The sequence below is a fragment of the Heterocephalus glaber genome, unplaced genomic scaffold (assembly GCF_053883595.1).
Source record: "Heterocephalus glaber isolate CG9 unplaced genomic scaffold, H.glaber_assembly_v1.0 deba00001538, whole genome shotgun sequence".
Taxonomy (NCBI): domain Eukaryota; kingdom Metazoa; phylum Chordata; class Mammalia; order Rodentia; family Bathyergidae; genus Heterocephalus; species Heterocephalus glaber.
This window is the reverse complement of record NW_028258333.1, coordinates 23,412,750-23,440,108: the sequence shown is the minus strand read 5'-3', so window position 1 is coordinate 23,440,108 and position 27,359 is coordinate 23,412,750. Positions and strand designations below refer to the sequence as shown.

The 27,359-nt window shown below is 33.3% G+C and overlaps 1 protein-coding gene across 5 annotated transcripts in view; it reads right to left on the bottom strand.

Moving 5' to 3' along the window:
- Nucleotides 1-27,359, bottom strand: part of Nipbl (NIPBL cohesin loading factor) — a 177,440-nt gene that overhangs the window by 12,072 nt on the left and 138,009 nt on the right. For all 5 annotated transcript variants that reach the window (XM_004848607.4, XM_004848605.4, XM_087189302.1 and 2 more), the window contains 16 exons: nt 26,496-26,710; nt 26,281-26,383; nt 25,362-25,460; nt 25,116-25,262; nt 22,918-23,052; nt 22,105-22,203; nt 21,161-21,214; nt 14,911-15,019; nt 13,232-13,368; nt 7,190-7,330; nt 6,905-6,998; nt 6,391-6,545; nt 5,743-5,833; nt 3,422-3,595; nt 2,820-3,010; nt 317-424 (listed from right to left, as the gene is read on the bottom strand). In XM_004848607.4, the coding sequence (XP_004848664.1) occupies nt 317-424; nt 2,820-3,010; nt 3,422-3,595; nt 5,743-5,833; nt 6,391-6,545; nt 6,905-6,998; nt 7,190-7,330; nt 13,232-13,368; nt 14,911-15,019; nt 21,161-21,214; nt 22,105-22,203; nt 22,918-23,052; nt 25,116-25,262; nt 25,362-25,460; nt 26,281-26,383; nt 26,496-26,710 (2,052 nt within the window). The remainder of the gene's footprint in view (nt 1-316; nt 425-2,819; nt 3,011-3,421; nt 3,596-5,742; nt 5,834-6,390; nt 6,546-6,904; nt 6,999-7,189; nt 7,331-13,231; nt 13,369-14,910; nt 15,020-21,160; nt 21,215-22,104; nt 22,204-22,917; nt 23,053-25,115; nt 25,263-25,361; nt 25,461-26,280; nt 26,384-26,495; nt 26,711-27,359) is intronic.

The following is a 27,359-nucleotide window of genomic DNA, read 5'->3' as shown; positions in this document are numbered from 1 at the left end:
TATTGCAAATCTTTCATTTCACAGGCAAAAAGTGAAGGCCTTGAAATCACTGCTGCCATGTTCACCCACAGAGGGTCTTCCCGATCTGTGGCCCAGGGTGCCTGCCAGGCTGTCACCACACTGGCACAATCTGAATTCTAAACTAGAATAAGCTCCTTGGGAAACAAAGTTAATGACAGGTTTAGAAGATTACTAAGCAAAGCATTTTGTTCTAAAAGAAATGATCCGTGGGCAGAACATTTACCAAAGAAGTGGTTTTGGTTTACTAAAGAAAAATGTTTAAATTGAGGTTATGCTGTTAAAAAAAGATACATACATGAATGAACCCAGCATATTTTTTGTCTATTTCCACAAGCTGCTGATCAGCCTTGTTCCGCATAGCAGGTTCTGGGTCTGTGCCCATAGCAATTAAGTACGGGACACACTGTAAAAATAAAAATAAAGGATTTATAAGTCATCACAGTAGCAAAAACTCTGTCTCAACATATTTCAAAACTTATATATTTGGGAAATATGAATCTAGCTTTATAGGCTTTCCCATAAATGCTATGTTTTAGTGTTCTTTAAAAAACAATAAATCTTTCTTTTGATTATCTTAGCAAGAGAACATCAGCAAAAATAGCGATGTGATAAAATTTAAATAATTTCAACATTGTATAAGGGTCTTCAAACATAAAGTACTCCCCCATACTAATAAGACTATCCTATTTAAGATTAGAATAGTGTACTACAAATGTATAGTCCAATAATTCTTAAACTTGACTGAATTTGCTACAGTAAATAAGCCAGGAAAATACGCTAAATACAGTACTTTTTTTTTTTTTGCATTGTTGAGTATGCATGGCATTCAGAGTCCTGCACATGCTAGGCATGTGCTGTACCAATGGGCTGCATCCCCAACCCCTTCACTGTATTTCTAAAGTCAAGAAACACTATTTTCATGTTAAGTAATTCTGAATCATAGATATCAGTGAGAAGATTAACAATAACAACAAATGTAAAACCAACTTTAAAAATACAGACACAGTACTAAATGGAATGAGTGATCATGGGTTAAATCTGAGATCAGAAAACAAAAAATCCTAGGAAGAACATTGCTGGCAGCATTTGGGAGGGTGAGAAAGAGAGAATGTGTATTTCAGCTGGTCTGCGATATGTAAGGGAGATCTTGTCTCAATACACCAAACAAAAACAAAACACAAGCAAATAAAATCCAACATTTGAAAATGGGACTGTATGGTACATAATATGACATCAATTTTAAAATTCCTAAATTTGATACTTGCATTATGGCTTTGTAAGACAATGTCCTGGTTCTTAAGAAAAAAAAAAATATATATATATGAAGTATTTAGAGATGAAAAATTGTAACATCTGAAACTTACTATAAAATGATACAGAAAAAAGTAAATATAAAAAAGAGAAATAAAGCTAATGTGACAAAAGACTAACAAATAGTGAATACAGGTGAAGAGTATAAAGGAATTCACTGCAATTTCTTTGTGTAAAATTTTTAACGGGTTTTAGAATGCAGAGTGAGTATCTCTAATCTGAAAACAGGAAATTCAAAATTTTTTTGAGTATCAACACGATGTTCAGTTTCAGATGTACCATTTCAGATTCTGGATTTTCGGTTTAGGGATACCTAACTGGTAAACGAAAATATTAAAAAATGTAAAAAACTAAAAACTGAAACACTTCTAGTCCCAAGTATTTTGAGTAAGGGGTTCTCAATGTGTATAATAATACTAAAAAAATCCAGCAAAGAGTCCTAAATATTTCAAAAAGTGAAAGTATCAACACACTGCTGTACAGTGGAACAAGTGACCTTAATGATAAAGGCCTTGTGTCATGAATAACAGGCTAAATATCTATTGATGTGCTTTCTTTCAGGCCATAGGGACTAAGATATATTTAAAAAGTCTGTTTTAGAAAAAGCTCCATGAAAAAGATAAAAATAAAATCTTGAAGTGTACAGAGTTGGCAATTTGATAAAAATACTTTCTGTAGCCTATGGCACTTTTCTGATCATCAGACAGTATATACCACTACACCAGCATTGGCTGCCAAGCCTCAGGAATACTAATATGCCTTTATTATATCATTTTTTTCTTTTGTGGTACCAGGGATTGAATGTGAGGTCTTGTGCATGCTGGGCAAGCACTTTACCACTGAGTTATATCCCAAACCCTTTATTACACAATTTCAATCTCATAAATAGTCTAACATGTTATGTAGCTGATGTTACCTCCAACTTAGAGGCAAAACTGAGCTGGGGTTCTAGAAATGATATTTTTATGTAGACCAAAACTCTACCCCATTGAACATATTAATTATACTCTCACGCCTAGTTATTTCCCTTGACATTTTATATTGTTGGTTCTTAGGTAAAAGGGTAAATGTAGATTAAAATAAATTTATCATTCCTCTCACAAAAAATGACTTGAGTACATGTTCTACCATAGAAATTGGAAATTTAATAGAGGTAACATAAATATATATGGGTATTTTGCAGTAGTAACAACTTAAGAGATTGTCCAAAATATACTACATTCAGGAGGTTGAAGCAAGAGGATTGCCTGAACCTAGGACTTCAAGGATAGCCTGGACAATCAACTCTTAGAAACAAAGAAAAGAAAAGAAAAAAGAAACAAAAAAAAGGAAAGGAAAAAAGAAAAGGAAGGAAGGCAGGAAGAAGAGTTTAGGACACAGAAGTTTAAAGATTAAGAATAAGGAAGTATTTATTCTTTAATCAAAATGTCATTAAGTAATAACTAATCCTGGCTCTTTTAGTTAATTGGTGCTGCTATAAAACTTACCTGAACTGGATGAATAAGACCTTGGTTTAGAGTCAAAGCAATGACATTTAGGGCAAAATGGCGTACACTCGACTGGGTGTGAAAAAATGCTTCAAGCACCTGTTTGAGGTAAAGCTGCATGATAGAACTACTCATCCCTGAGGAAACATCACCCATTTCTTTTAAGTCTTCCTGCTTTGCAACTTTCTTCCCTAGGGAAAAAAAGCAAAAGGTAAGCATATAGTAAGAGCATACTGACTTTATTACTCCAAACTTAGGCCACCATCAAAATCACAACATGCTATAGCTAGTGGTGTAGCACCATGATTTCTAATCTCCTCTCCCCAAACTGTGTCAGAGGCCCTATTATGAATCTGGGGAGAAATACAATTCCTTTTCCTCCCTCAAAATGTTAATGTTTGCAAATACCTTAAAAATCTACAAGTATTTTAGGGATTTTAACAATATTCAAGTTTAGCCATGGACCTCAGTTTAAGGATTGCTATTTCACTGAATTTCTTCATCTGATAGATAAAATTTAGCTAAATGTATTAAAGAAAATAAGTTTTAGAGTATTATAACTACAACTGCACTGTGAAACTTAAAGATATATTTTCACTTACAGTCTCTATCTGCTTGCTGCATGCGTGTGTCCTCTTCTTGTAGGTAGGTCTGAAGGTTTTTTAATACTTGTATTTTTAAATTTACTGAAGAGTTCTTATCAGATAGAATATTATTATACAGATTCTTCACTTCTTGCTCAAACATTAGACTTGGATGCTGAATAAAGGCAAATCCTAAGAAAAAGGGAAAAAATCTTTATACACTCCTAGCCCAAGTAAATATAATATTTAATGAAAATGTTAAATTATATAAAGAGCTCCTTATTTCAAAAATTAAAACTTAAAATGACTGGAAGAATACGCTGGTGGCCTTATCTAGAGCAGTATTACAGCAGGCACTTCTTTCCCCATGAATTAAAAATAAGAAATTGCATTTCAAAGGAGAATTTCACACAAGAGGAAACCTTGAGGAGGGAGCAGGGCCTAGTGGCTAGGGGAGTGATTAGGAGTCAGGAGTCTTGGGTTCTATTCCTGGCTCCACCACTGACTTGTAGTGTGACCTTAGGTGAGTCACACAATCTCTCTGTGCCTCAATTCTCCATCTGTAAAACGGGGACAATAATATTTACCACCTACCTACCTCAAAGGGATGTTTTAAGGATTTAAGAAGTAATGCTGGCAAACATTTTTTCAGATCCCTACCAGAAGGTACTAAATTGATATTTTAAAAAATATTAACAATATATCCATTTGATAAAACAATAAATTTTAAATGGACCAGAGCTAAAAATATCTATTTCCTTCTTGTATGGCATTATGAGGCCAAAATGCTGAATTCTATAACCACTGACTAATAAAGAGCGAAGTATTATTGGTTTATTAATATCTAAATATTTACTAATTTGAGAAAAATGCATATCCTTGATGGTAGCAAGTATTATCAAAAAAAACAAACTAAACTCAAAGCAGAGTGATCAGATAACAAGTCCAAGGTCATACAGAATAAGTATGGTCTCAGCAAGAAGTCTTTTATTAACTGGTCTAGAACCACTTTTTTTTGGATAGTGCTGGTTCTTCAACTTCATTTATTTGTTCTCTGAATTTGCTGTAATACAGTTGGTTTTGCCACTCTGTAATTTATATCCAGACTGAATATAATGATACACTTTTGGCTTGAAGGTAATATAACTCTCTAGCAAATATCTGAATTTTTATTATATTTGCTTTAAGTAATTTTCTGAAAGGGAATGAGTAATAAGGTAAATAAGACTTAAATTTGTTTAAAATAAATAAGTATGATTTAATGAATTTTTGTAACTCAGAATCTTTATTACTCATTTTTGTTTGAAAAACTAATACAAATGACTACTTATGTACATTATATTATAGACTTTAACAATGCTATCAAAATAAATTTCCAAATAAATTATTAACCTTATTGAGTACCTTTACATGTATTTACACAACAGAAACAATAACAATAAAAATATAAACCTGAACATACTGTTTTTCTTTTTTTTTTTTTGTGGTACTGGGGATCGAACTCAGAACCTGTGCTTCCCAGGCAGGCGCCAGCACCACTAAGCTACATCCCTGGACCATCTTGAGTTTTATTTTTTAAACAAAAAAAGAACAAATTTATTACATGCCTAATGGAAGTTTTATACTTTTTTTTAAAAAAGAGTATTCAATTCAGGTACTTTAATGTTATCCTCTTCCTATTTCCCTATAAAGTGATACAATACCTCAGTTCACGAACTTAATTCACAAACCAAGTTGGACAAGAATCAAATCAAATTCAACGGTTAGGTTCAATGTTGACCTTAAGGGGAAATTTGATTCAGTTCTTGTCCAGTTCAATTTGCGACCAGAATGGTGGAAAGAGCTGAGTTTGTGAATTGAAGTACCACTGTATTCTAATTCCTTTTGAGATAAACCATAGTCAATGCTTCTGGGAAAATACCACTGAACAGGTAAATATCCAAGTATGCCTTTTCAGTTGGTTACCATGCGCTTGTAAAAAAGTTAATGACAAAAGGTTTGCAATGAAAAATAACAAAAATATGCAGAAAGCACAAAATTCTTCTACATTATCATCTTTAATGAATGATTTTAAGATATCCTAGGAAGTTGGGGTAAGAGATGGTATTTTTATTCTGATGAACTACGAAGGTGAATTGCTTGCTCAAGATCTCCCAGAAAATCAATGGCTGAGGGAAGAATGGAATCCAGGTATTTTAAATTCCACTCCTTTCTACACACCAGACCCACTGCCAACAGAAACATTTAAATAAACCAACAATTGAGACTCACAGTATTTAAAAAGTTTACTCTACCCCTAAAAGAGTTAAAAACTATAAAGAAACTTAGTCTTAACTTACCGAGGCCAATGATGGCTTTTGTCTGTACTTCTTCATCTGAATGTTTTGTAAAATACATCAGCAGTTCAAGTACTTTATCCTTTATGTTAACCTAAGGGGAAAAAACCCATGGTAAAGTATTCAAAAATAATAATTTAGATCAATTTTCAAATACTGGGGCAGGGGGGGAGTCTAAAAGAAAAGAAGAATTTCCCAAGTAATTTTATTAAGAAACAAAACAAAATGCCACACTGGGCTAGGAATATAGTTCAGTGGCATAGCACTTGCCTACTATGTGCAAGGGTCTGGATTTGATTCTAAACATCAAAGGATTAAAAAATCACTAATTCTATTTATTTTAGATTAGTGGAATTCAAAGTATCAGACACTGACAAAGAAGCTTGTGCTAGAATGTAAATCAATGCAATCAATGCACTGCAATCAATGCATTGTTCCCTTTATTGAGAAAACTGGGGGGTGGGGGGAAAGGCCTATTGATCTAAATAGTGTGCCTACTACTAAAGAGCCGACATAACTGGTGGTGGAAACCTCAAAGTTTGTCACGGACCAATTACAAACAGTTCAACTTGTGTCAGTATAGTCATTCTGAGCTTAGAGGGTTACCTAGGACTAGTTGTACAGCATACTAAGTAACATTATGATCTTTACCTTACTGTTGCCTTTAAAATCTTCCAGATCAAAATCAAAATGCCGACATAGTGCTCCAACAGTGAAAAGGGATCTAAGAAGTGCTGGTTTGTTTGTTAGAAGTGAAGTGTTATTTGGGTCCTCTTGGTGTTGACTTTTTAATTTTGAAATGGCACCTAATAAACATAAGTAATATTTATTTGTACCAAACCCTCTATCCTTGAATTATGATGTTCAAGTAATCACTACTAATGAATTATAATTAATTTTACTAATGGTTCTAAGTATTAAATATATCTAATCATGGGTTCACTCCTTTCAGGATAAAATAATTCCAATAAGAAAAAAAAAACCACCTTAAATTCTAATTTATACAGTGGGTAGAAAGTTTACCAGCTATTACTTATAAGAAAATAAATTTCTGAAATTATCAGAGTGATTTCTTAAAGAGAATATGAAAGATAATAAAAATATTGCTTTTGAGTTTGGATCAAAAAGAACAGTCACTGTTTTAAACCCAAGGCAGTGAACTTACCATAGTATCTATTGAAACAGGCCCACACAAATTTAAAATTCTGTGTCACTTTATTTACAACAGCCCCAAGACAGCTCACACAATGCTGTACTACCTAGAAGATACAGAAGATGTTATTATTTAGGTACAAGTAAAACACATTAAAATTTTTTCTTTTTTACATAGTTGCTTTAAAAATATAATAAAATACATTGGAACTTAATTTTGACATATAATAATATTTTACAAGCTATCAGTTTTAAATTATATACTAATTAATACAGAAATAGCAAACCGAATGCTTACAGTCATGCCATATTTGATGATGAGCTTCATAAGATCTTCTTCAATAGTGGCAAGGAAAGTTTCACTTGGATGCTCCATGAGTGGCACGACTAGTTCTAGGATTTTTGCAACATTGCAGATAACCATGAAATCATTTTGTGTCTGTGAGAAGAAAATTAATGTTACATGGATATCCAAAACATAAAAAGAAACAATATACAACTTTATGTATTTGAGAGCATAGTTAGGCTATTGTATATGTAAAATTTCAGTTAAAAAGAAAAAGTCCACGAGAAAGGAGCTTTTCTTTTTTAGGAACACAAGAAAGAGCATCAGAAACATAGATTCTAGCTCTGCCTCTAACCAGGAGGCACTGGGGTCAATTAATTACAATGCTAAAGTTGTTATTATTTTTTCCTAAAATGAAACACAAGTCAATTCTAAAGCAAAGCATTTAAATCTTAGTGGAGTATTCTACAAAGACTAGTACAGTTTTTAGGATTAGTGTTTTTCAAACTAGGGTATCTTAAACCAGCAGTCCTCAACTGGGGATGAATTTTCTCCACTCCTTGCCCAGGAATATCTAGCAAAGTCTGGAGATATTTCTTTTTTTTCTCAAATTCTTTTATTGGTACATTTTAGGTATACAATACATTTACATTCACATTCATCATTGGGAACTTGTACCTTTACATGATATATCTTGGTTGTTATTTTTTCCCCATTCCCCTGCCCTCCCTTCACCCCCTCCAACCCTATTTAGAAAGACTGTTTCCATTTATTCCCTCTGATTTTTCTCTTTCCCTTCTTTCCTTTCCCTTACCCCTCACACTCCCCCCAACCCTTTGGACCTTTTCTTTATTTCACACTATCAATTATTCATTTTAATCCTTATTTACACTTTCAGTTTCTCACACCAGAGAAACTATCCGGTATTTACACATGTGCCCTATTTATTTCACTTAAGAGTACCACCTCAGTGTGCATCCACTTAAGCTATAAATGTCTCTAGTTTCTCATTCTTTATGGCTGAGTAGTATTCCATTTTACAAAAAAACCCCACATTTTCTTTATCCAGTCTCCAGTTGATAAGCACTTGGGCTGTTTCCAAGCTTTAGCTATTATAAACTGTGCCGCTATGAACATGGGTGCATATATCACTGTGGTAGGATTCTTTTAATTCTTTGGGGAAGATACCCAGTAGAGGAATAGCTGGGTCAAATGGGACCTCTAATCCTAGTTTTCTGAGGTATCTCCCTACTGATTTCCACAGTGGTTGCACCAGTTTGCACTCCCAACAATGGGGAAGGGTTCCTTTCTTCCCACAACCCCGAGAGCATTTGTTATTGGTTGATTTCTTGATAGCAGCCATTCGTTCTGGGGTGAGGTGGAATCTCAGTATTGTTTGCATCTGCATCTCTCGAATGATCAATGACGTTGAACAATTTTTCATATATTTGCTGCTTTTACTTCTTTGAGAATTTCTGTTCATTTCAGATGCCCATTTTTGAACTAGGTCTTTAAATTTTTTGGGGGATTGACTTTTTAAAGTTTTTTATCCTAGATAGCAGTCCTTTGTCTGAGGAACAGCTGGTAAAAATTTTTTCCCACCTTGTAGGTTGTCTCTTAGCTCTGTTGGTGGCTTCCTTTGCAGTTCAGAAGCTTTTTTTTGGTTTGTTTTTTGTTTTTTGGTACCAGAGATTGAACTTGGGTCCTTGTGCTTGCAAGGCAGGCGGTGGAACCACTGAGCTAAATCCCCAGCTCCCCAGAAGCTTTTTAATAAGATGAGATCCCAGTTGTTGATTCTTTGTGCTAGTTCCCGTGCCACTGAGATTTTGTTCATAAAGTCTTTTCCGATGCCAATGTCTTCAAGAGTTCTACCTATCTTCCAGCAACTTTAGTGCTTGTTTTAATATTTAGATCTTTGATCCACTTCGATTTTAGTTTAGTGCATATATATGGTGATATATATATGGGTCTAGTTTTAATCTTTGGTAGGTTGAAATACAGTTTTTCCAACATCATTTATTAAACAGGCTGTCTTTCCTCCAGTGAGGGTGTTGGGCTCCTTTGTTGAAGATGAGGTGGCTGAGTGTGTTTGGGGTCGTTTCTGCATCTTCTAATCTATTCCACTGATCCTCGGGTCTGTTTCTTTGCCAGGGTCATGCTGTTTTTATTATTTCTGGATTTCACAGTGGGATCTGTGGAGGGTACAGTTGGCATCTACTGGAGAGTGGCCAGGAATGGCGCTCAACACCCTACAATGAAAGAGTAGTCTCTAATAACAATAACTCAGTCCTGTTAATGCTGAGGTTGAGAAATCCTGTGTTTATTTGTTTATTGAAAACTATAATCTATTCTCATCTATTAGGCTATTAATTTATTTTACAGGGGATTGAACTCAGGACCCTGTGCTTGCCAGGCAGGTGCTGTGCCACTGAGCTATGTCCCCGGCCTGTGTTTATTTTTTATTTTATTTTTTTTTTGGTACCAGGGATCGAACTCGTGTCATTGTGATTGCACAGCAGGTGGTGAAACCACTGAGCTAAAACCCTGGCCCGAGTTTATTTTTTAAATGATATATGTAATGATACATTTTAAAAATGATAAATATATAATGCCAGAACTGGCTTAAGTCTTATTTTAAATTTAAATATTAAAACAAAACCTAAATGCATTTTAAAAAAATGATGAGGACATTAAAAAAATGAAAAGGTACTAAAAGATTTATGATAAAAAGTCTCTTTTCCATCTGCCTTCCATTCACGTGGTTTCTCTTCCAAAGACAATCAAAGTTACTAGTTTTTTGGGGCGTAAGGTTTCCAATGTATTTTTAAAAATCTAGCTAATTTACCATTCTTCACTTTTAGCAGTGATTATTACTAATTTCAGACTTTTTGAGTTTATTGTTTCACTGGTTAAAAACTTTCCTACCTGGGCTGGGGATTTAGTTCAGTGGTTTCGCTGCCTGCTGCGCAAACGCAAGGATCCGAGTTTGATCCCTGGTACCAAAAGAAAAAAACCCAAAAAACCAAAAAACAAAACCCTTTCCTACCTTACTCATTTTTTCTATCAGGATCCCCAAATAATTAATTTTTTCTTTTTTTTTTGATACCGGGGATTGAACTCGGATCCTTGCACCTGTGTAGCAGGTGGCAAAACCACTGAGCTAAATCTCCGGCCCTAAATAAATAATTTTTAAAAAGATAAGATGAATATTTTCTTTTAAATAACAGAGAAATCTTGTCATTTTCTTATCTCCCACACCAACTACTTTAAGAAAAAGGAATGAATGAAAGCAGGTCTGGGGATTAGAAGAATTTTTGATGCCTAAAGCAAGGTTAGAGAACCATTCTTAATATTATATTTAAAAAATGCTGGTAGTATTTTCTGAATCTTCTGTTTAAATAATGTCCTGGGAAATCAGGTAAACAAAGTATCTTAAAATCTAAAAGAAAAATTAAAACTGATGGAGATCATAAAAGAAAAGAGAGGCAGAATATAAAAAATAGTTGAAATGAATATAATGTACAGTGGTTTCATATTAGCTAAAATATTCAAATTATTTAAAGAGGGCCGGGGATTTAGCTCAGTGGTTCCGCTGCCTGCCTCGTAAGCGTGAAGACCCAAGTTCGATCCCTGGTACCAAAAATCAAACAAACAAATTATTTAAAGAATTTTCAAAATCTGAATAAATGCCCCAAATTCACAGATAAAATGGGTAAAAGGTACGAAGGTTATGTTGTTTTTCTTCTCCCGGTACTGGGAATAGAACTCAGGACCTTTCGCTTGTGAGGCAGGTGCAGTGCCACTGAGCTAAAGCCTTGGCCCAAAATAATGAAGATTATACAAAAAGTCAAGTCACAGAAAAATAAATCCTATTGTTCAATATCATGAAGGATGTTCAACCTTCTTGGAAGCCATTAAAGGAAGTTGAAGCAATATGATTATTCCTTCATATCTATTAGACTAAGCAAAGAGTACAAAAATGATGACATCAATGGTTATATATAGTTTTCCATCAGTAATCTGGCAAGATCTATTCACCACCCCCTCCCCAAACACAATATTCTCTCAATCTAGCAAGTCCATTCATTTCTAAGAATTTGTTCCAACATAATGAAAGCAGTAGTTTAAGTGTATATAAATAGTGTTATGGTTTGGCTCTTAAATGTCCACCAAAGGCCATGTGTTGAAGGCTTTGGTCAGCAGCTTGAGGTGCATGGGAGGTGGGAGAACTTGTACAAGGTGGGGTCTAGTACAAGGAAGGAAGGTCACTGGGAGGATGCCCTTAAAGGGGATACAGACACCATCTTAGCTTCTTCCTCTCTCTTTGCTTCCTGGCTGGCATGAAGTAAGCAGCTTCTTTTACTATGCCATGAGGGGCTACCTCACTACAATACTCAAAGGCAACAGGGCTGGCTAACTGACCATGAACTGAAACCTCTAAAATCATGAGCCCAAATAAGTTTTTCTCCTTTAAGTTGTTTAAGGTATTCTGTCACAATGATGGAAAGCTGACTAACATAAATATTTATTTATGTTGATTAAGGAACTGTTTGTAGTGGCTATCAATGAAAAATAATATAAATACTTGCCAAACAGGGAAATGATTAAATAAATCATGGGACGCCCATGGGATTGATAATATATAACCATCTCAAAGAATAAATTAGGGGCCTGAAGTTGGGCATGGTGGCACATGCTTGAAATCACAGTACTAGGGAGGCTGAGGCAGGAGGATCGCTGTGAGTTCGAGGCCAGCCCAGGCTACATAGTGAGCTCAAGGTCAGTATGAACTACATACCGAGACCCTGTCTCAAAAGAAAAAAAAAAAAAAGAAAGAAATTAGGGCCCCGGATATAGATCAGCAATAAAGTGCTTGCCTAACGTCAGTAAAAGACCCTGGGTCTGATCTAAGTACTGCAAAAACAAAAGCAAACAAACCATCCTCCCCCACACACAAAAACCAAACAGGCTGGGGATTTAGCTCAGTGGCACCGCACCTGGCTTGCAAGCACAAGGTCCTGAGTTTGATCCCCCAAAAAACCAAGTTGTGTCGGATTAGCAAATATATAGCAGATGTATACTACAATTTTTAATAAACCTATTTGTGTGTCTACAGTCATAGATACATGAATAAAGTAAATAAGGGGCTGGGGATTTAGCACAATGGCACCGTGCCTGCCTTGCAAGCGCAAGGTCCTGAGTTTGATGCCCAGTACCGCAAAAAGAAAAAACAACAAAAAACAGTAAATAGGATTTTGTGTATATACATACATAAAAATGTACACAATGCCTTAAAAGTGATTCTGCTTTAAAACTGCATTTAATAAACATAAGCTATTATTGGCCAGAGCATTAATCAATTTATTTCTGGATCTAATCCAAGCAATAAAGATGGAATGGCGATCTCAGAAGTAATACATGTTGCTCTTATGTATTTTTTATCCTCTGCTACTGTTTAGTTCTTCAAATTTTCCTAGAAAACATGAAATTTTCATCTAGAACTTGTAATTTAGAAGTCTAAAGTATCTGACGATAGCAAAACAAATGTAGTAAAGTTAAAATTAGTTCTTTAGAAACACTGGGAATACAATATGTGAAAAATCATCTACATTTGAAAGTTTTTACAGTATTTCACCACTTAGTCTTTACATGGTTTGTTCAACCATGTATCTATGCTGATTACATATTATTTTACTTATGCAATGTTTTATTCTCACACCTTATTTTAGGAAAATACAATATTATATTAACTGAAAATAATATTCAATATATTGCTCTAGTGTAAAATATATTATAAATGACAAACAAGTGTTAGATTTAGAATCCAAAGATAGTTTCTCATAGACAAGAAATCCGATTAATTCACACTCAAGCCTGAATTTTATTTATGATGTATCAGAAAATGGATGTCTGTAGATAATTTGATACAATTACTACAACATATATTTGAGTAAATGACAGTTAATCATTTGTCGTCAGTGAGAATGTAAATTCTAAATTTAAAACACTACACGTTTTATGTAAGACAGAAAAATAAGATACCTCTATACTTACACTACATTTAGTGGTAAGATATGGTTGCATAGTCATGGCATGTTTAACCATGAGCTGGGGTCTTATTTTGCTGAATAAGAACAAAGTGGTTATGCAAGCTACCAATCTTCCAGAATTCACACCTTTATTGTCAGAGTCTGGAAAAACAAAGAAATAAGATACTAAAATATGGCAAAGCAATGGAAATTATACGGATTATCACTTGTTACTCAATATTATCGCCTGAACAGATTCAGTATAGGGCTCAATAAAATGGATTTGTATTTCTTACGCTACTGGACTTTCTGCATTTCTTTTTTCTTTTCTGTTATAGAAGTTACATATACTAAAGATAAAGGACAAAGAGCCCTCACTTTGAAAGTGAAGTTTCACACCAAGGACTGAAGTTAAAAAATAGAACAGAAGTTGTGAAGTTCAGGGATGATCTTTTGGAAATAAAGATAGTGTTAGTTATGTATAAAATGAATGGAAGTGAATATGTTAGCAAAGGAAGGATGAAAACAATTTAGTTAAGGTAGTATGTTTAAGTACACTGAGGACAAGAAAGATGTTGTGGTTGAAGGATGTTGAAAAAAAAAATCCGTGTAACAGATGAAGAGGGTGGAGAAGATAGACCAATGCTATGTCAAATACCATTCAGGTGAGAAAAAAATGTTCAGAGATACACTGGTTTTTAGGAAACAAATTAACTTTTAGAAGGGATTGGCAATTCTGTAATATTAAAGGACAAAACCACTACTAAAATGCAGGATGGGCAGAAAAATAGAACAAGGAGATAAAAAGTAAAAAGAGGTACAGATGGAAAATTTAAAAAATTTAAAGAGAAAAAACTATAAAAAAATCAAAATACCAACAATTTCCATAAGCATCTCTATTGGAGGCTACTGGACCCCAATATAGAACATGACTGAAGCTGACTACTATTCTTCATCAATGTGCAGCAGGAGATGGGAAATATGTTAATATGATGTGCTTGAAGCAGCAGGTATCAATTATGCTTTTTTAAATATTTTCTATAATTAAGGAACAACTTCAGGTTTGTGCCTGGTAAATAATGCGATTTACTAATACTAAACACCTAAAGAATTTGTATTTTAAAAACTTTAACAGATTTCTATCTCAAGATTAAGACAATTTTGTATAACTATAATAAATAGTATTAGAGATATAATATGCATCTTTTAAAAACATTTTTTTTTTGGTACCGGGGATAAAACTTGGGACCTTGTGCTTGTGAGGCAGGTAGCAGAACCACTGAGCTAAATCCCTGGCCATTAAAAACATTTTTGTAAGTAAAAATAATTTCATTTTGAGAGAAAATTTTGTATGATTTAAGATAACAAATTTTGTGCTGAGTGCCATTTACTCAATACATATTAGCCCAAGCCTTACTTTTATTTCTGTTCAACATAACATCTAAAAGTATATGCTGTTCAAAGATATGTAGAAAAGATAAGGGCTATGTTTTTATTACACTGCCCTAGAATCTTAGTTGATCCTAACAATATAATCTAAAATGTGACATCAAACAGCTATTTAAATAAAGCAAAAGAAATTTCACTAAACAGTGAAGTAGTTAATTACTAGGCAAGCAGAATCACAGGCAAGAAAGAGAAATGTACCCAAAGTATTTTAAAATATAAAAATCAACTTAAGGATCAATATATAAAATGTCTTACCAGCTAGAGATTCCTCATATTTAAGAATGTGCTCGACTAGGTTATCAACAAGTTGAGTACAAGCTTTCTTCACAGGTTTATATGAGGAATCTTCTTCGGACTTCAACAACTACATATGTGTATACATTAAAAAAAAAAAACCCAACACACCTGAGTATAATTATTCATTAGTCAGTACTAATATAAACACATTAAGTGTGTCCATTACAATATACTTTCCAATCTGTCATTAACACTTGAATAATGAGGGTGCAAATAATATACAAAAACATGGCATATTAAAAAATATCTTATAAACCAATAATGTCCAAATATTTTCAAACAATTTTAGTATGAAGCATTTAAACTACCATGTGTAGAACCACAGGAGATGAGATACATGAAAGGTGATCTTCCTTTTTTTCTTACTCCAACCAAAAGCAAAGAACATCACTGACTAGTTCAATTATTTCAAGGAATTTGTAACTGTACCTACACCTGAACTACACATTAAATTTTACAACTGTAAAACATAACGCCAGATTTGTTATTTGTTGCTAAATTAATAAACAATGCTTACAAGGTATTATGAATAATGAGATGGGACTACAGATCAGTCTAACTATAGTAAGAAATAAAACCAACTAAATCTTTCAGAATCATAGGTCAATGGAAAAATCCTTTCAAGTGTATTTGCTTTGCTAATAATGATTAGATAATTCTAGACATTTCAAAGAAATAAAAATTTGCATTTGAGTTCTGTGAAGACTTCCAGTGCTGTCAGATATAACTTTCTGCAATTAACACGAACTTTGTGGATTTGTGCTGTCCAATATGGTTGTCTTGAGTCACAAGTGGGTATAAAATATGTTCAGTGTAACTGAGGACTAAAATTAATTAAAATTAATTAATTATTTTTTAAAAGACACAGTCCCGCTCTGCAGCCTAGGCTGGCCTGGAAACCATGGTGATTCTCCTGTCTCAGACTCCTGAGAGCTAGGATTACAGGTGTGCACCACAATCCCTGGCTAAAATTAGGTAAAATTTAAAATTCAAATTAATTTGAAATTTTGCATACACATGTGGCTAGTATTGGATGGCACAAATTTAAACTTTTACTTCAAGATGCGTGGATTATTAAAATAACCAACTGGAACCAGAATAATGTAACATACGCACTACCGCTTTTTCCAATTAAAAAAAAATAAAGCAGATAGCTTCAGTTCAGGTTCGACTCTGAACTGCAAATTCTTCTTGTCCCACTCTATAACTCAATTTTCCTTGTCCTACTCCACAATGAATTTCCTTAAGCAACTATCAATATCACATTTTAGTTTGGTAATTTTTTGTCAAGAGTAGAAAATATCTCTTCATTCATGCTTTTTCTTTTCCTTCTCCAACACTTTAGGTATACACAAAAGAATTAATTTGGTGATAGTGGATACTATCACCACTAACTGGCATATGCATTTTCTAAGTATAAATACTGATGAGTCCAATTCAAGAACAGTATTTCCAATACTTATATTTCCCAATATAGTCCTAATGTTTACAGTCTATCTTCCTGTTTACTCTCAAGAATTTTAAAATCTCCTTACTTAAAGAAATATATAAGCTGGATATATTGTTTATTATAATTTTCTTTGATTTTCAACTTTCAAAAAAAGTACCATACCATATTTGATGATGTAGTCTTCTGGGACTTATATTTTCACTCAACACCATGCCACTAAATATAATCCAGGTTGTTTCATGTAGCTATATTTTATTCATTTTCCCCTCGGCACAATAGTGTACTATGTCTATGATGTAATTTATACATGTACAAGATTCTCTTGTATACACCTTGGTGTGGAACCGCTGGATCACAATATATATAAATATGATACATATATGATATATATAAATGATATATATATCTGCTAGATAAGTATGAAATAATTTTTTTCACTGATGTACAAGTTAAGTATCCCTTATCTTGAGGCTAGAAGTGTTTTGGATTTTGGAATATCTGCACATAACATAATAAGTTATCTTGGGGCTGGAAACCAACTCTAAACATAAAATTCTTTTATGTTTTATATACACCCTATATTTCATTCTGAAGGTAATTTTAGTATACCTGAATTTTACCTGTAAGCTGTTATATGAGGTCAGGTATGGAATTTTCTACTTGTGGAATTATTTTAGTGCTCAAAAGTTTCCAGATTTTGGATTTAGGATTTTCAGGTTAGGCATTATTTTCTCAATTATTAGCAGTGTTAAGAGATACTAACTGACCCATCTCTTTTCTATCACGTGTTATTGTTTCTCAGTTTCTGCCAGTCAAATGGCATAAAATGCGGTCTTGATTTCTATTTCTCCTACTTTGATGAGGGTGAATACCTTACAAGGCCATATGTGCTATTTCTTTTATAAAACATAATTTACAAATATCTTCTATTATTCTACTTGGGGACTCATATTGGTTTGTAGGAGAGAAGCTCTTTATATATTCTTAGTACCAATCCTTTTTTGGTTACATGTACATTAAATATACATTTGCAGCTTATGACTTGTAACCCCTACCGCTTTTCATACTGGTGATTGAATCCCAGGGCCTTTGCTACATACATTAAGCTACATACATTCACAGCTCTTTTTGAGTCAGGGTCTTGTTATTTTGTTAAATTGCTCAAATTTGCCACCCTTCCACTTTAGCCACCCAGAGTGCTAGGTTGATAAGTGTAAGCTACCATGCCAGATTTCACTAAGATGTCTTTTGATTTATAAATGTCTTTCACTTTAAGATAGTAAAGTTTATCCATAATTTAAGGTTAATGGTTTTGTGACTTGTTTTTCTGAGACAGGGTCTTGCTATATATATATATAGTCCAGACTGGGCTTGAACACACTACGGAGCCCAGGCTGGTCTTGAACTCATGGAGATCCTTCTGCTTCAGCTTCCCAAGTGCTGGAATTATAGGTGTGCGCCAACATGCCAGGCCTGGTTTTGTGACTTGTTTAAATCATTCCCTACACAAAAGCCACAAATATATTCACCTATTATTTTCTCCTAAAAGTTGTAAAGCTTTCCATTAATCTACATGAAATTAAGCTCTGAGTTTATAAGGCAAGTCAATACTCTGGCTTCTTCAAAGTGGCGTAGCTATTTTCAGCTTGTCTGTATATTACTACATATATTTTATAATCACTTTGACATGATAATTTTTGTTTTTTTGTGTTTTGTTTTTTTGGTACTGGGGATCGAACTCAGGTTCTTGCGCTTGCACAGCAGGTGGAGAAACCACTGAGCCAAATCCCCAGCCCAATTTTTGTTTTTGATAGTATCTTTAAGTTTCTTGTTTTGCATGCTTTTCATTTTAAGTTTTGTAGTTTATTCTCAGTCAAATTAAGGAATTTATGGGCTGGGGATTTAGCTCAGTGGTTCCACCGCCTGCCTCACAAGCACAAGGTTTGTGAGTTCGATCCCTGGTACCAAAAAGAAAAAAATTAAAGAATTTGTATTTTATATTTATTATGTTATTATTCAAGGGTATGAAATTCTATCAATTTTTTTCTTGTGTCCTCTGAAATGATTATTTCTTTCCATTTAATATTAATCAAATGCAGAGACTAGCTGTGCACTCACAATGTGAATAAGGTACATAAAATTTTAGTACTATATGGTTTGCTTTTAAAAATAACTTGTTTTTTAATATGTATTTTTATTTTTATTTGTATGTTTGTAGTATATCATGATTACATTTATTGTGGGAACTTGGTACATGCACATCATGTAACTTAATTCTTTTTTCATTCCCTTTCCTTTCTCTAAGGTACCAAATTCTAAGTGACACAGGTACTTCTTTTATACCATTATTAATACCTTTGTATGAACATTTCAAACATACAGATAAGCAGAATTTCTTTAAAACTATGAACACCCTTTACTCACCATTTACATTCTACTTCTTCATATAAAAGAAACACAACATTTTACTTAACTGGAATAAATATACATACATATATAGAGACACACATACACACTATTTGTATACACACACACCTCCATTTCTCTCACTTTTTAAATTTTTGATGCAGGGAACTGAATCCAGGGCCTTTGGGATTCTATACACATGTTCCACCACTGACTTACATGCTGAACCCATTCTATTTTATAATCTTTTTTTTTTTTTGGTACTGGGGATCGAACTCGGGACCTTGCGCTTGCAAGGCAGGTGTCGGAAGCACTGAGCTAAATCCCCAGCCCCCGATTCTATTTTACTTCTGATGCTCTGATACAACTTTAAGAACCATTGGTATAGACAATTATGATGGCCCCTAAAAGCTCTTCATGTCTCCTGACTCCTGCAACTATTCTTCTGATTTTTCCCATGCAAGTTTGTTTCACCTTTCCAACAACTTCAAAACATGTAAAATTACCATTGTTAAGAGATTATGAATCTGGTCATTTCCCTTTGCTTTTAACTTGCCAATAATATAGAGGAAGAGTATTATAGATTCTTTTTAGTAATTCTAAATAATGACACTTCTGAGAGTTACACTTAAATCTTACTTAAATAATTTATTATTCTTGTCAAATGAAATGTGATTGTACAGCCTTTTAGAAATTACTATGTCCCTCTTGGAATGAGTGACATAAACTTGACCAGGATGGTAATAAGGCTTTTTAGTAAACAATTAGTTATTTGATTTGAGAAGGAAATGATATCAAATGTATTTTGTAAAAATACAAAATAAAATGATGTATAAAAAGGGTCTAAAATATTATGGATTGGACAGTACAGGCGAACACCATGAAGGTATTTAAAAAGGACATCTTGAAATAAAAAAAAAGTTAACATTACACACTAGGCACACCTAAAGACTAGTTTTAAAAATGACTAATACCAAAAGTTGATGAGTAGCTGGAACTCTCATACATTGCTGGTGGAAATACAAAATGGTTTAGCCATTTTGAAAAATAATTCTGAAGACTAACAAGTACAGTAATAGAAAGGAATCAAGTGTTTTCCCTACTGTTTTGCAAGAACATAATTTCACAGGAATCAAATGATTAGGGAAAAAAACCCTTATAATTCCCCCTTACAGAAAAATTCCAACTAACTAATACATACACCAACAATTAGAACTGAAACTTCTAATGGAAATAGGTAATGATCAAAAAACCAAAATGGAAAAATTTTATCACAGATGCACTAGGTTGACAACACCTAAACTAGAAGATAAATCACTAAAAATAGGATAATTACATATTATATGCTTTTTGATGCAATAACATTCGACATCACCTATGAAGTATCTGTGTCCCCTATCCTAAAAATGTAATTTGATCTTATTAAGCCTCCAGATCTAACAAAATATTTACAGGAAAAAAGGTAGGTAGAAGAACAACTTCAATGGCCCCAGAAGAGATTAAAGAAATCCAGAACATGGGACAATCTGTAGGAAAACACACAAATGGCACAAAAAAGGAGATAAAGGGCCAACTACTACTGAATGAAAGACCTAAGGGCTATGTCAACCAAAGCAAATCATAAATACATTTTTGAGATCGTTGGCAAAAAGCGATCATTGAATAGATATCAGGTACAGGGAATAACATGTTGTTATTTATTTTGGTAGAGATGATATCCTGTCATTATTTATTAAAGACAGATACTAACTTGTTTATGGGTAGAGTAACATAAGGTCTGAGTACTATTTTAAAATATTACAGCAAATGCTCCCCTCAAAGACGGGGGAAGGATAGTTAAAACAAGACTCAGAAAATGCTGGTAACTTTCGAAGCTGAGTAATGAATACTTTTAATTGAAATTTTCTGAAATAAATTAAAAATTCATAAGGATAAATATTTCCATTCATGAAACTTCAAAAAAAACACACTGTTGTTTAATCTTGTACTACTAAAGGAAATTTTATTAATTTTATAACATGACAAATACTGTAATTATACATTTAATGCAATCTGTGTATCTTTTTATAAATCTCAGTTTCATAAAGATTAAAGGAATAAGAAAAAAATATTATTTGGGAGAAAGGGAAGAAAGAATTTGAATTGGTGATTCAGAAAACTTTTAAAGAGTCAACTGAGTAATTTATTAAATAGCAACATTAATAAAAACATTCAGGTTAATATACTAAAATAAATTTCTATTACCAAAGGCAAATATTTAACAAAGAATGGAAAAGGTTTTTTAAAACTTTAAAGTCTGTGAAGATCTAACCATCTATTAAATTTCATATTATGAGATGTCAAAATACTCACATTTTGAAGCAGCTGCTCAAACCAGTCATATCCAGTATCTCTGCATGCAGCGACCTAAGAGTGAAAAGGTAGTGAAACTCTCAGAGGTAGAAATTTGCTTTTAAAAATATACTTTTGCTATTCTGTAGTCTGAAGCATATACCTTAGTTTTCTGAGTTAAAAGATATTATTTACTTTAAGTAAATTATTTTTTTCAGTAAAAGTGTTTGTTAATTTTACAGGATTTCATTCCAAAAATAATTTGCAAGACATTAAAGAAATTAGTTTAATATACTGAAGATTAACATGGTACCAAATTTTGAAAACTAACTTAAATCACACTACGAGAAAAACATGTGAGGTCTAAACAATTAAAAACAAAAATACTGGGCTGGGGATTTAGCTCAGTGGTTTCGCTGCCTGCTGTGCAAGCGGAAGGACCAGAGTTCGATACCCAGGACCAATAAATAAATAAATAAATAAATAAATGAATAAAAAAAAATATTGTCTCAATCTTTTTAGATGGTAGACTTAAAGATATCAGTGGAAATGCTGAATGATCATGTAATTAAATTTATAAAATTTCTCAAAGCATAAAAAGTACTCTGGATCAACAAAAGGATAGTTTGTATGTATAACAAAACTAATCTCAATTCTTATTTGCTGAAAAAGACAGAAATTATTGTGCATTTGCAGGTTGTTGGCCATGGGATACAAAGGACCAGGACCTCAGTATCAATGTTTACACTGGTGAATGCCAAGAATTTGGGCTATGTGGAAACATCAACCTCATCTTTCTTGCATCCCTTGAGAAACTCCAGAAATATAAAGTCAAGGACACAGTATTAAATGTCAAGATGTAACCAAATATTTCATCACATCATCTCTCTTCCTTCATAAAATGAACTAGGCTCAACTTGGTTTGCACCCACAGTGGCCCTAAAACGTGTTTCTGCCCTTCTTACCACATCAGTGATGTTTAAAATTTTCCTTGTCATTGCTTCTTTGTCATTGTGTGGAGTTGGAGTAAACCACAGTTTTTGGAATGTTTCATTTACTAATTTCTAGAAGAAAAAAATTCAAATTAACCACAACAAATATGGCAAATTTTCACTAAGGTCCAACACAAAAATCTAACTAGCCAAAACACAAATTCCTAGTAGTTTCTGGTATAAATTTCCTTACAGCTAAAATTACCAATTGCTATGCACAGTGGCACAAGTCTATAATCTTAGGACTTTGGGAGGTTAACGCAAGAAGAGTTCAAGTTCAAGTTTTGCCTGGGAAACTTAGCGAGACCCTGTTGCAAATAAAGGGTTGGGGATGTAGCTCAGTGTGTGAAGGCCCTGGGTTCAATTTCCAGTATTTCCCCCAATAAAAAACAAACAAACAACCCCCCAAAGAATTAGTTTCTCAAAACTATAAACCTTTTCAGTTTGGTAGTTTTTAAATAATTTGGGTGATACTTGGAACTCAAACTTCTGAGTCATACATACATTCCTTCTCTGTTGTTGATCAAATTAAAAAAGTTTTATTGCTTTTACAGTGTTTGTTAAAACTTAAAAAGGAAAATCAAATTAGTAATGAACTTAGGACTCAACTATTAAAGTACTTATTTACTAATTTAGAAAACCCAGCCCACGCCATTTGAAAATAAAAATAATTTCAATGTGATGATAAACTTTTCCGATAGAATGCAATGTTTACAATGACATAAACCAATATTTAAATTATTTCAAATATTAATGAAAAATAACCTTTATATTGTTTCATCTTACCTTAATGCCCTCTTCGTCATTGACTCTGCGAATCATTTTTACACACATTTCTGTAATTTTTGGAAATGTTGGTTGTTCAATACAGATGTCTCTTAGAATCTTTATTACTCTTTTCCTGACACTGATACCAGTATCCTAAAAACAGAAAGTTATTTTCAAGTGTTAGACAAATTGAGATGCTTAAAGTGTATGAAGTTTAATGAAATATTTTACCACTGGACACAAAACTAGCAAATAAGCTTTTCAGAATTAAATGGAATAATAAACATAAAACTTTTAGAGTGCTGTATGGGCACTTACACAGCATATGAAGTATTATCTACAACATTTACTCAAGAAAAATATTTAACCCAAATCTAAAAAACCCTTTGACACTAATTTATGGCTTGTAGGAAATGGAAGAAACAAAAGAACAATTAAAACCATGAGGTAAAAATAACTCCTGGTCTTTTAAATCAGTCAGTGTCATGGAGAAAATGTATAGAAAAAGAGTAAAAGAACAGTCTTCAATTTTAAGAAATGATCCCTAAATGCAATACAGGATTTAATTTTAATGTTTTTGGGGAAAAAAGAAAAAAGAAAAGGCTGGAAAAGACATGGAACAACTGGAGAATCTGAATACAAACTGATTATTAAATGATATTATGGAGTATTAACTTAGTTGAGTAAGATAATGGTTCTGTTTATAAAAAACAGTGTCTTTGTTTTGTGGTGCTATAAACTGAAGTATCCTTTGGAAAAATAGTAAAATGTTTATAATTGAATTTAAAACAATTTAGCAAAACATGTAAGTGAACTATGTAGGTGGGTACTGAGTGTTCCTTGTACTATTTTTAACCTTTTAAATTTTCATATGGAAGGATTTTTTTTTTTTTTTTTGGTGCCAGGGATCGAACTCAGGACCTTCTGCTTGCGAGGCAGGTGGTGGAACCACTGAGCTAAATCCTGGGCCCATATTGAAGAATTTTTAAAGCACATAAAAACATCAAATATTTAACCTTGTAAAATTACCAATTTTCAATATTCAGTTTAATAGTCCTGCCAACATTTTAGGACATTCTGGCAGGATTAACTCTGTCAGAGTTCACTAGCTATTTGAGAATCATGTTGATTAAATCCTTCACTCTTTGTTTTTGGAGATAGGAGCTTGCTATGTAGTTCAGGCTGGTCTTGAACTCACTATGGAGCCCAGGTTGGCGTCAAACTGGCTGTGATCCTCCTGCCTCAGCCTCCCAAGTTCTGGGATTACAGGTGTGAGCCACCACACCCAGCTACATCATTCACTCTTAAAAAAAACCAAAAAAACTGAAGCATTAAAAAGAAAAAATTCTTCTGCCTGTTCCTAAATTGTTCATTTCTCAATGAAGAGTCTATGCCTATGTGAAGCTGAAAATTGTAATTCTTAGTCACACAAATACTGTGATATGCTAATGGTAATAAAAAGCTTGTCTCACAGGAGTATCTAAATTTTGTGCACAAATGCATCTGTACTGAGTTCTATAAGAAGTCAATATGTCTGCAACTGGACGGTGAGAAGAGTCTACGGTTATTTCCTATGTCAATGCTTTATTTTCCAGAAGAATGCTTCAGAGCCATAGAATTCTATGACATATAAGAAAAAAGTATCTTAGAACAGTCTTTCTTCAGTTTGCTCTTAAGCCTCAAATAACTTCCTGGCTTAACCTGTAGGTATCTGAGCTTATCATAATTCAGCTTTAAGAAACATATAAAAAAAATATTCATAATACCAATGTTCTATACTTCCCACTAAAATAATTATTTTCTGGGGCTCGGGATTTAGCTCAGTGGCACCATGCCTGCCTCGCAAGTGCAAGGTCCTAATAAAGTTCAATCCCTGGCACCAAATATATATATGTATACACACATATAATTACTCTAAATCTGTCAAAAAAATTATTATTAATTCCTATCATTTACTCATTATAAATGGAAATAACAGTTTCCAAAAATAGGAATTCAGTTTTTGCCTATGATTTGCTTTATGATATTGAGCAGTACATCTCTTGAAAACATATCCTTCTTTAGGTTAGGTAGTATAAATATATAAATTACATATATACAGGGGTACCTCAGTTCATGAACTTAATTCTTTCCATTGTGCTTTCCTAGCCTAACATTTTAAAGTAAGATGTGATACTCAAAAGGCAGTATAGTATACTCATGAGTCAAAAACATACCAATATTCTTTCAATCAGCATATCATAATACTGTTCAGCAAGCTGAGGTCGACAAAGGACAAATCGACCTAGTAATTCTACAGCTGCTTCGCGAACACTGGTAGAGTTATCCATCAATCGTCCATGAACTCCTCGCTGCATATCAAGCTAAAGAAAAGGAAAAAAAATGTGTTTTATACTAAATTGAGCTAATATTTTAATTTGACTAAAAAACACAACTAAGAGGAATTATTTTGCTCTCTTTACCCTTGCTAGAATACTGGGGTCTACAGCAACAACCTCAGATAAACACTTCATGGCTTTTGTTCGAACAGCAATTGCATTTTCACCAAGAACTCGGAGTATCTGCCAAGCAAACATTGACATTTTCATAAATTTTTGAATACATAAAATCCAACAAAATATAGCATGAAAATGTATAAAATAACCAACATTTACCTTCTTTTGTTTTGTCTGTGAGAAAATGATCCATTGCCTTACTTTAACTTAAAGGTTAGTGCATGTAGTAAGCAAGGCATTTTGTATTTTGAGGCCTTTCTTTTATCTTGGCATTCTCAAATATATCACTGTTTTCTTTTGAACAACCTACAGCCTCACTAAAACCTTATGATGTTATCTTTGGACTGCAAATCTTTTTTTTTTTCTGGTACTGGGAATCAAACTCAGGACCTTGAACTTGCCAGGCAGGCGTGGTGCTGCTGAGCTAAATCCCCGGCATGATGTTATCTTTAACCAATGATACTTAGTATCATTAAAATATAATATGATAACTGAATATTTTTATTTTTGGCACCAGGGATCAAACTCAGGACCTTGCACTTGTGAGGCAGGTGGCGGCACCACTGAGCTAAATCCCAGCCCCTGAATAATTTATTTTTATAATATCACTCTACTTGTACCATATATCATATGTGTGTATTCATTCAGATATCTATATATCTACTTATATGTACATATAGATATATTTATCTTTAAAACAAGAATCAATACGTAAAGTACATATAGAATAAGGACTATTTAACAAATGTGGAATACAGAAACTTGCTACTTCTATGATCTTTTAAATATCTGTGATCAACAATAAACAAATATTGTACATTATTCTATAAGCATCTAGAATGAGAAAAATCAACATCATTATATAAGGAATTCTGGCTGCTCTTACCTGTGTCAAATAAATATCAAAGCTCTGGGCAAACGGCCTCATAGAGGCCAAGTATCGAACAATCAAACAAGCATCATCATAGTCCACAGTATCAGAGTTCATCCTGCAATAAAAAGTCATTAAATTGTACTTACTTATTTTTGGTAAATAGATATCAAATCAATCAATCTATCTATTTATCTATCTATCTAATACATTTTCACTCTGGATCTTACTTTAGTGTGCTGAACTGAGAAGGTGTGGTTTTGATAATGCTTCTAAGAAACTTTTTCCGGTTTTCAGCTCGATGCATAATTTGACCAGTTGTCTCAACTTCTTTTGCATGATGAGTTCCTTCAGATGATTCTTCATCCTTTTGTGATTTCATTGCCTTTTCTGTTTCCAGAGTGGTATCACGGAACCACTGGGCTATATAGAATTTACGCGAAAACTGGAAAGAAATTAGGTAAATTTGAACTTGATGAAATTATTAACATTTCCAATTCATCAGTAAAGTTAGAGTGTTTACAATCAAGAATGCAAACATTTACAGGTTACTTTAAAACAATTCTATTAGGGTTGGGGATTTAGCTCAGTGCTGCCACCGCCTGCCTTGCAAGTGCAAGATCCTGAGTTTGATCCCCGGTACCAAAAGAAAAAAAAACCCCAACAATTTTGTCAGATACAAACAGATTTTAGGAAAGCTAAAAAATGTGGACTATTCCAGATGATGGAAAATTTACTACATATAACTTTGTTAAAATAGTTATATTAATGATGTCAAAAGATGACTTAATAAACACAATTGTATTAAATACAGAATATTGCTATCAACCATTTAACCAAGGATTTATCACACATAAAATAACACAGGTGAAAGGTCGACTAAAAGAATTTAGAACAAATGGATGAAATGCTGAAGGTAGGGGCCAGGGATTTAGCTCAGTGGTTCTGGCACCTAAGTCGCAAGTGCAAGGTCCTGAGTTCGATATCTGGTACAAAAAAAAAAAATAAAAAAAGACTCCCTGTTTTCAAATCTTATTTTTGTAGGTAAATTATCATTATAGTTTAAAACTGAGGTGCACTTATAAATCTGTTTC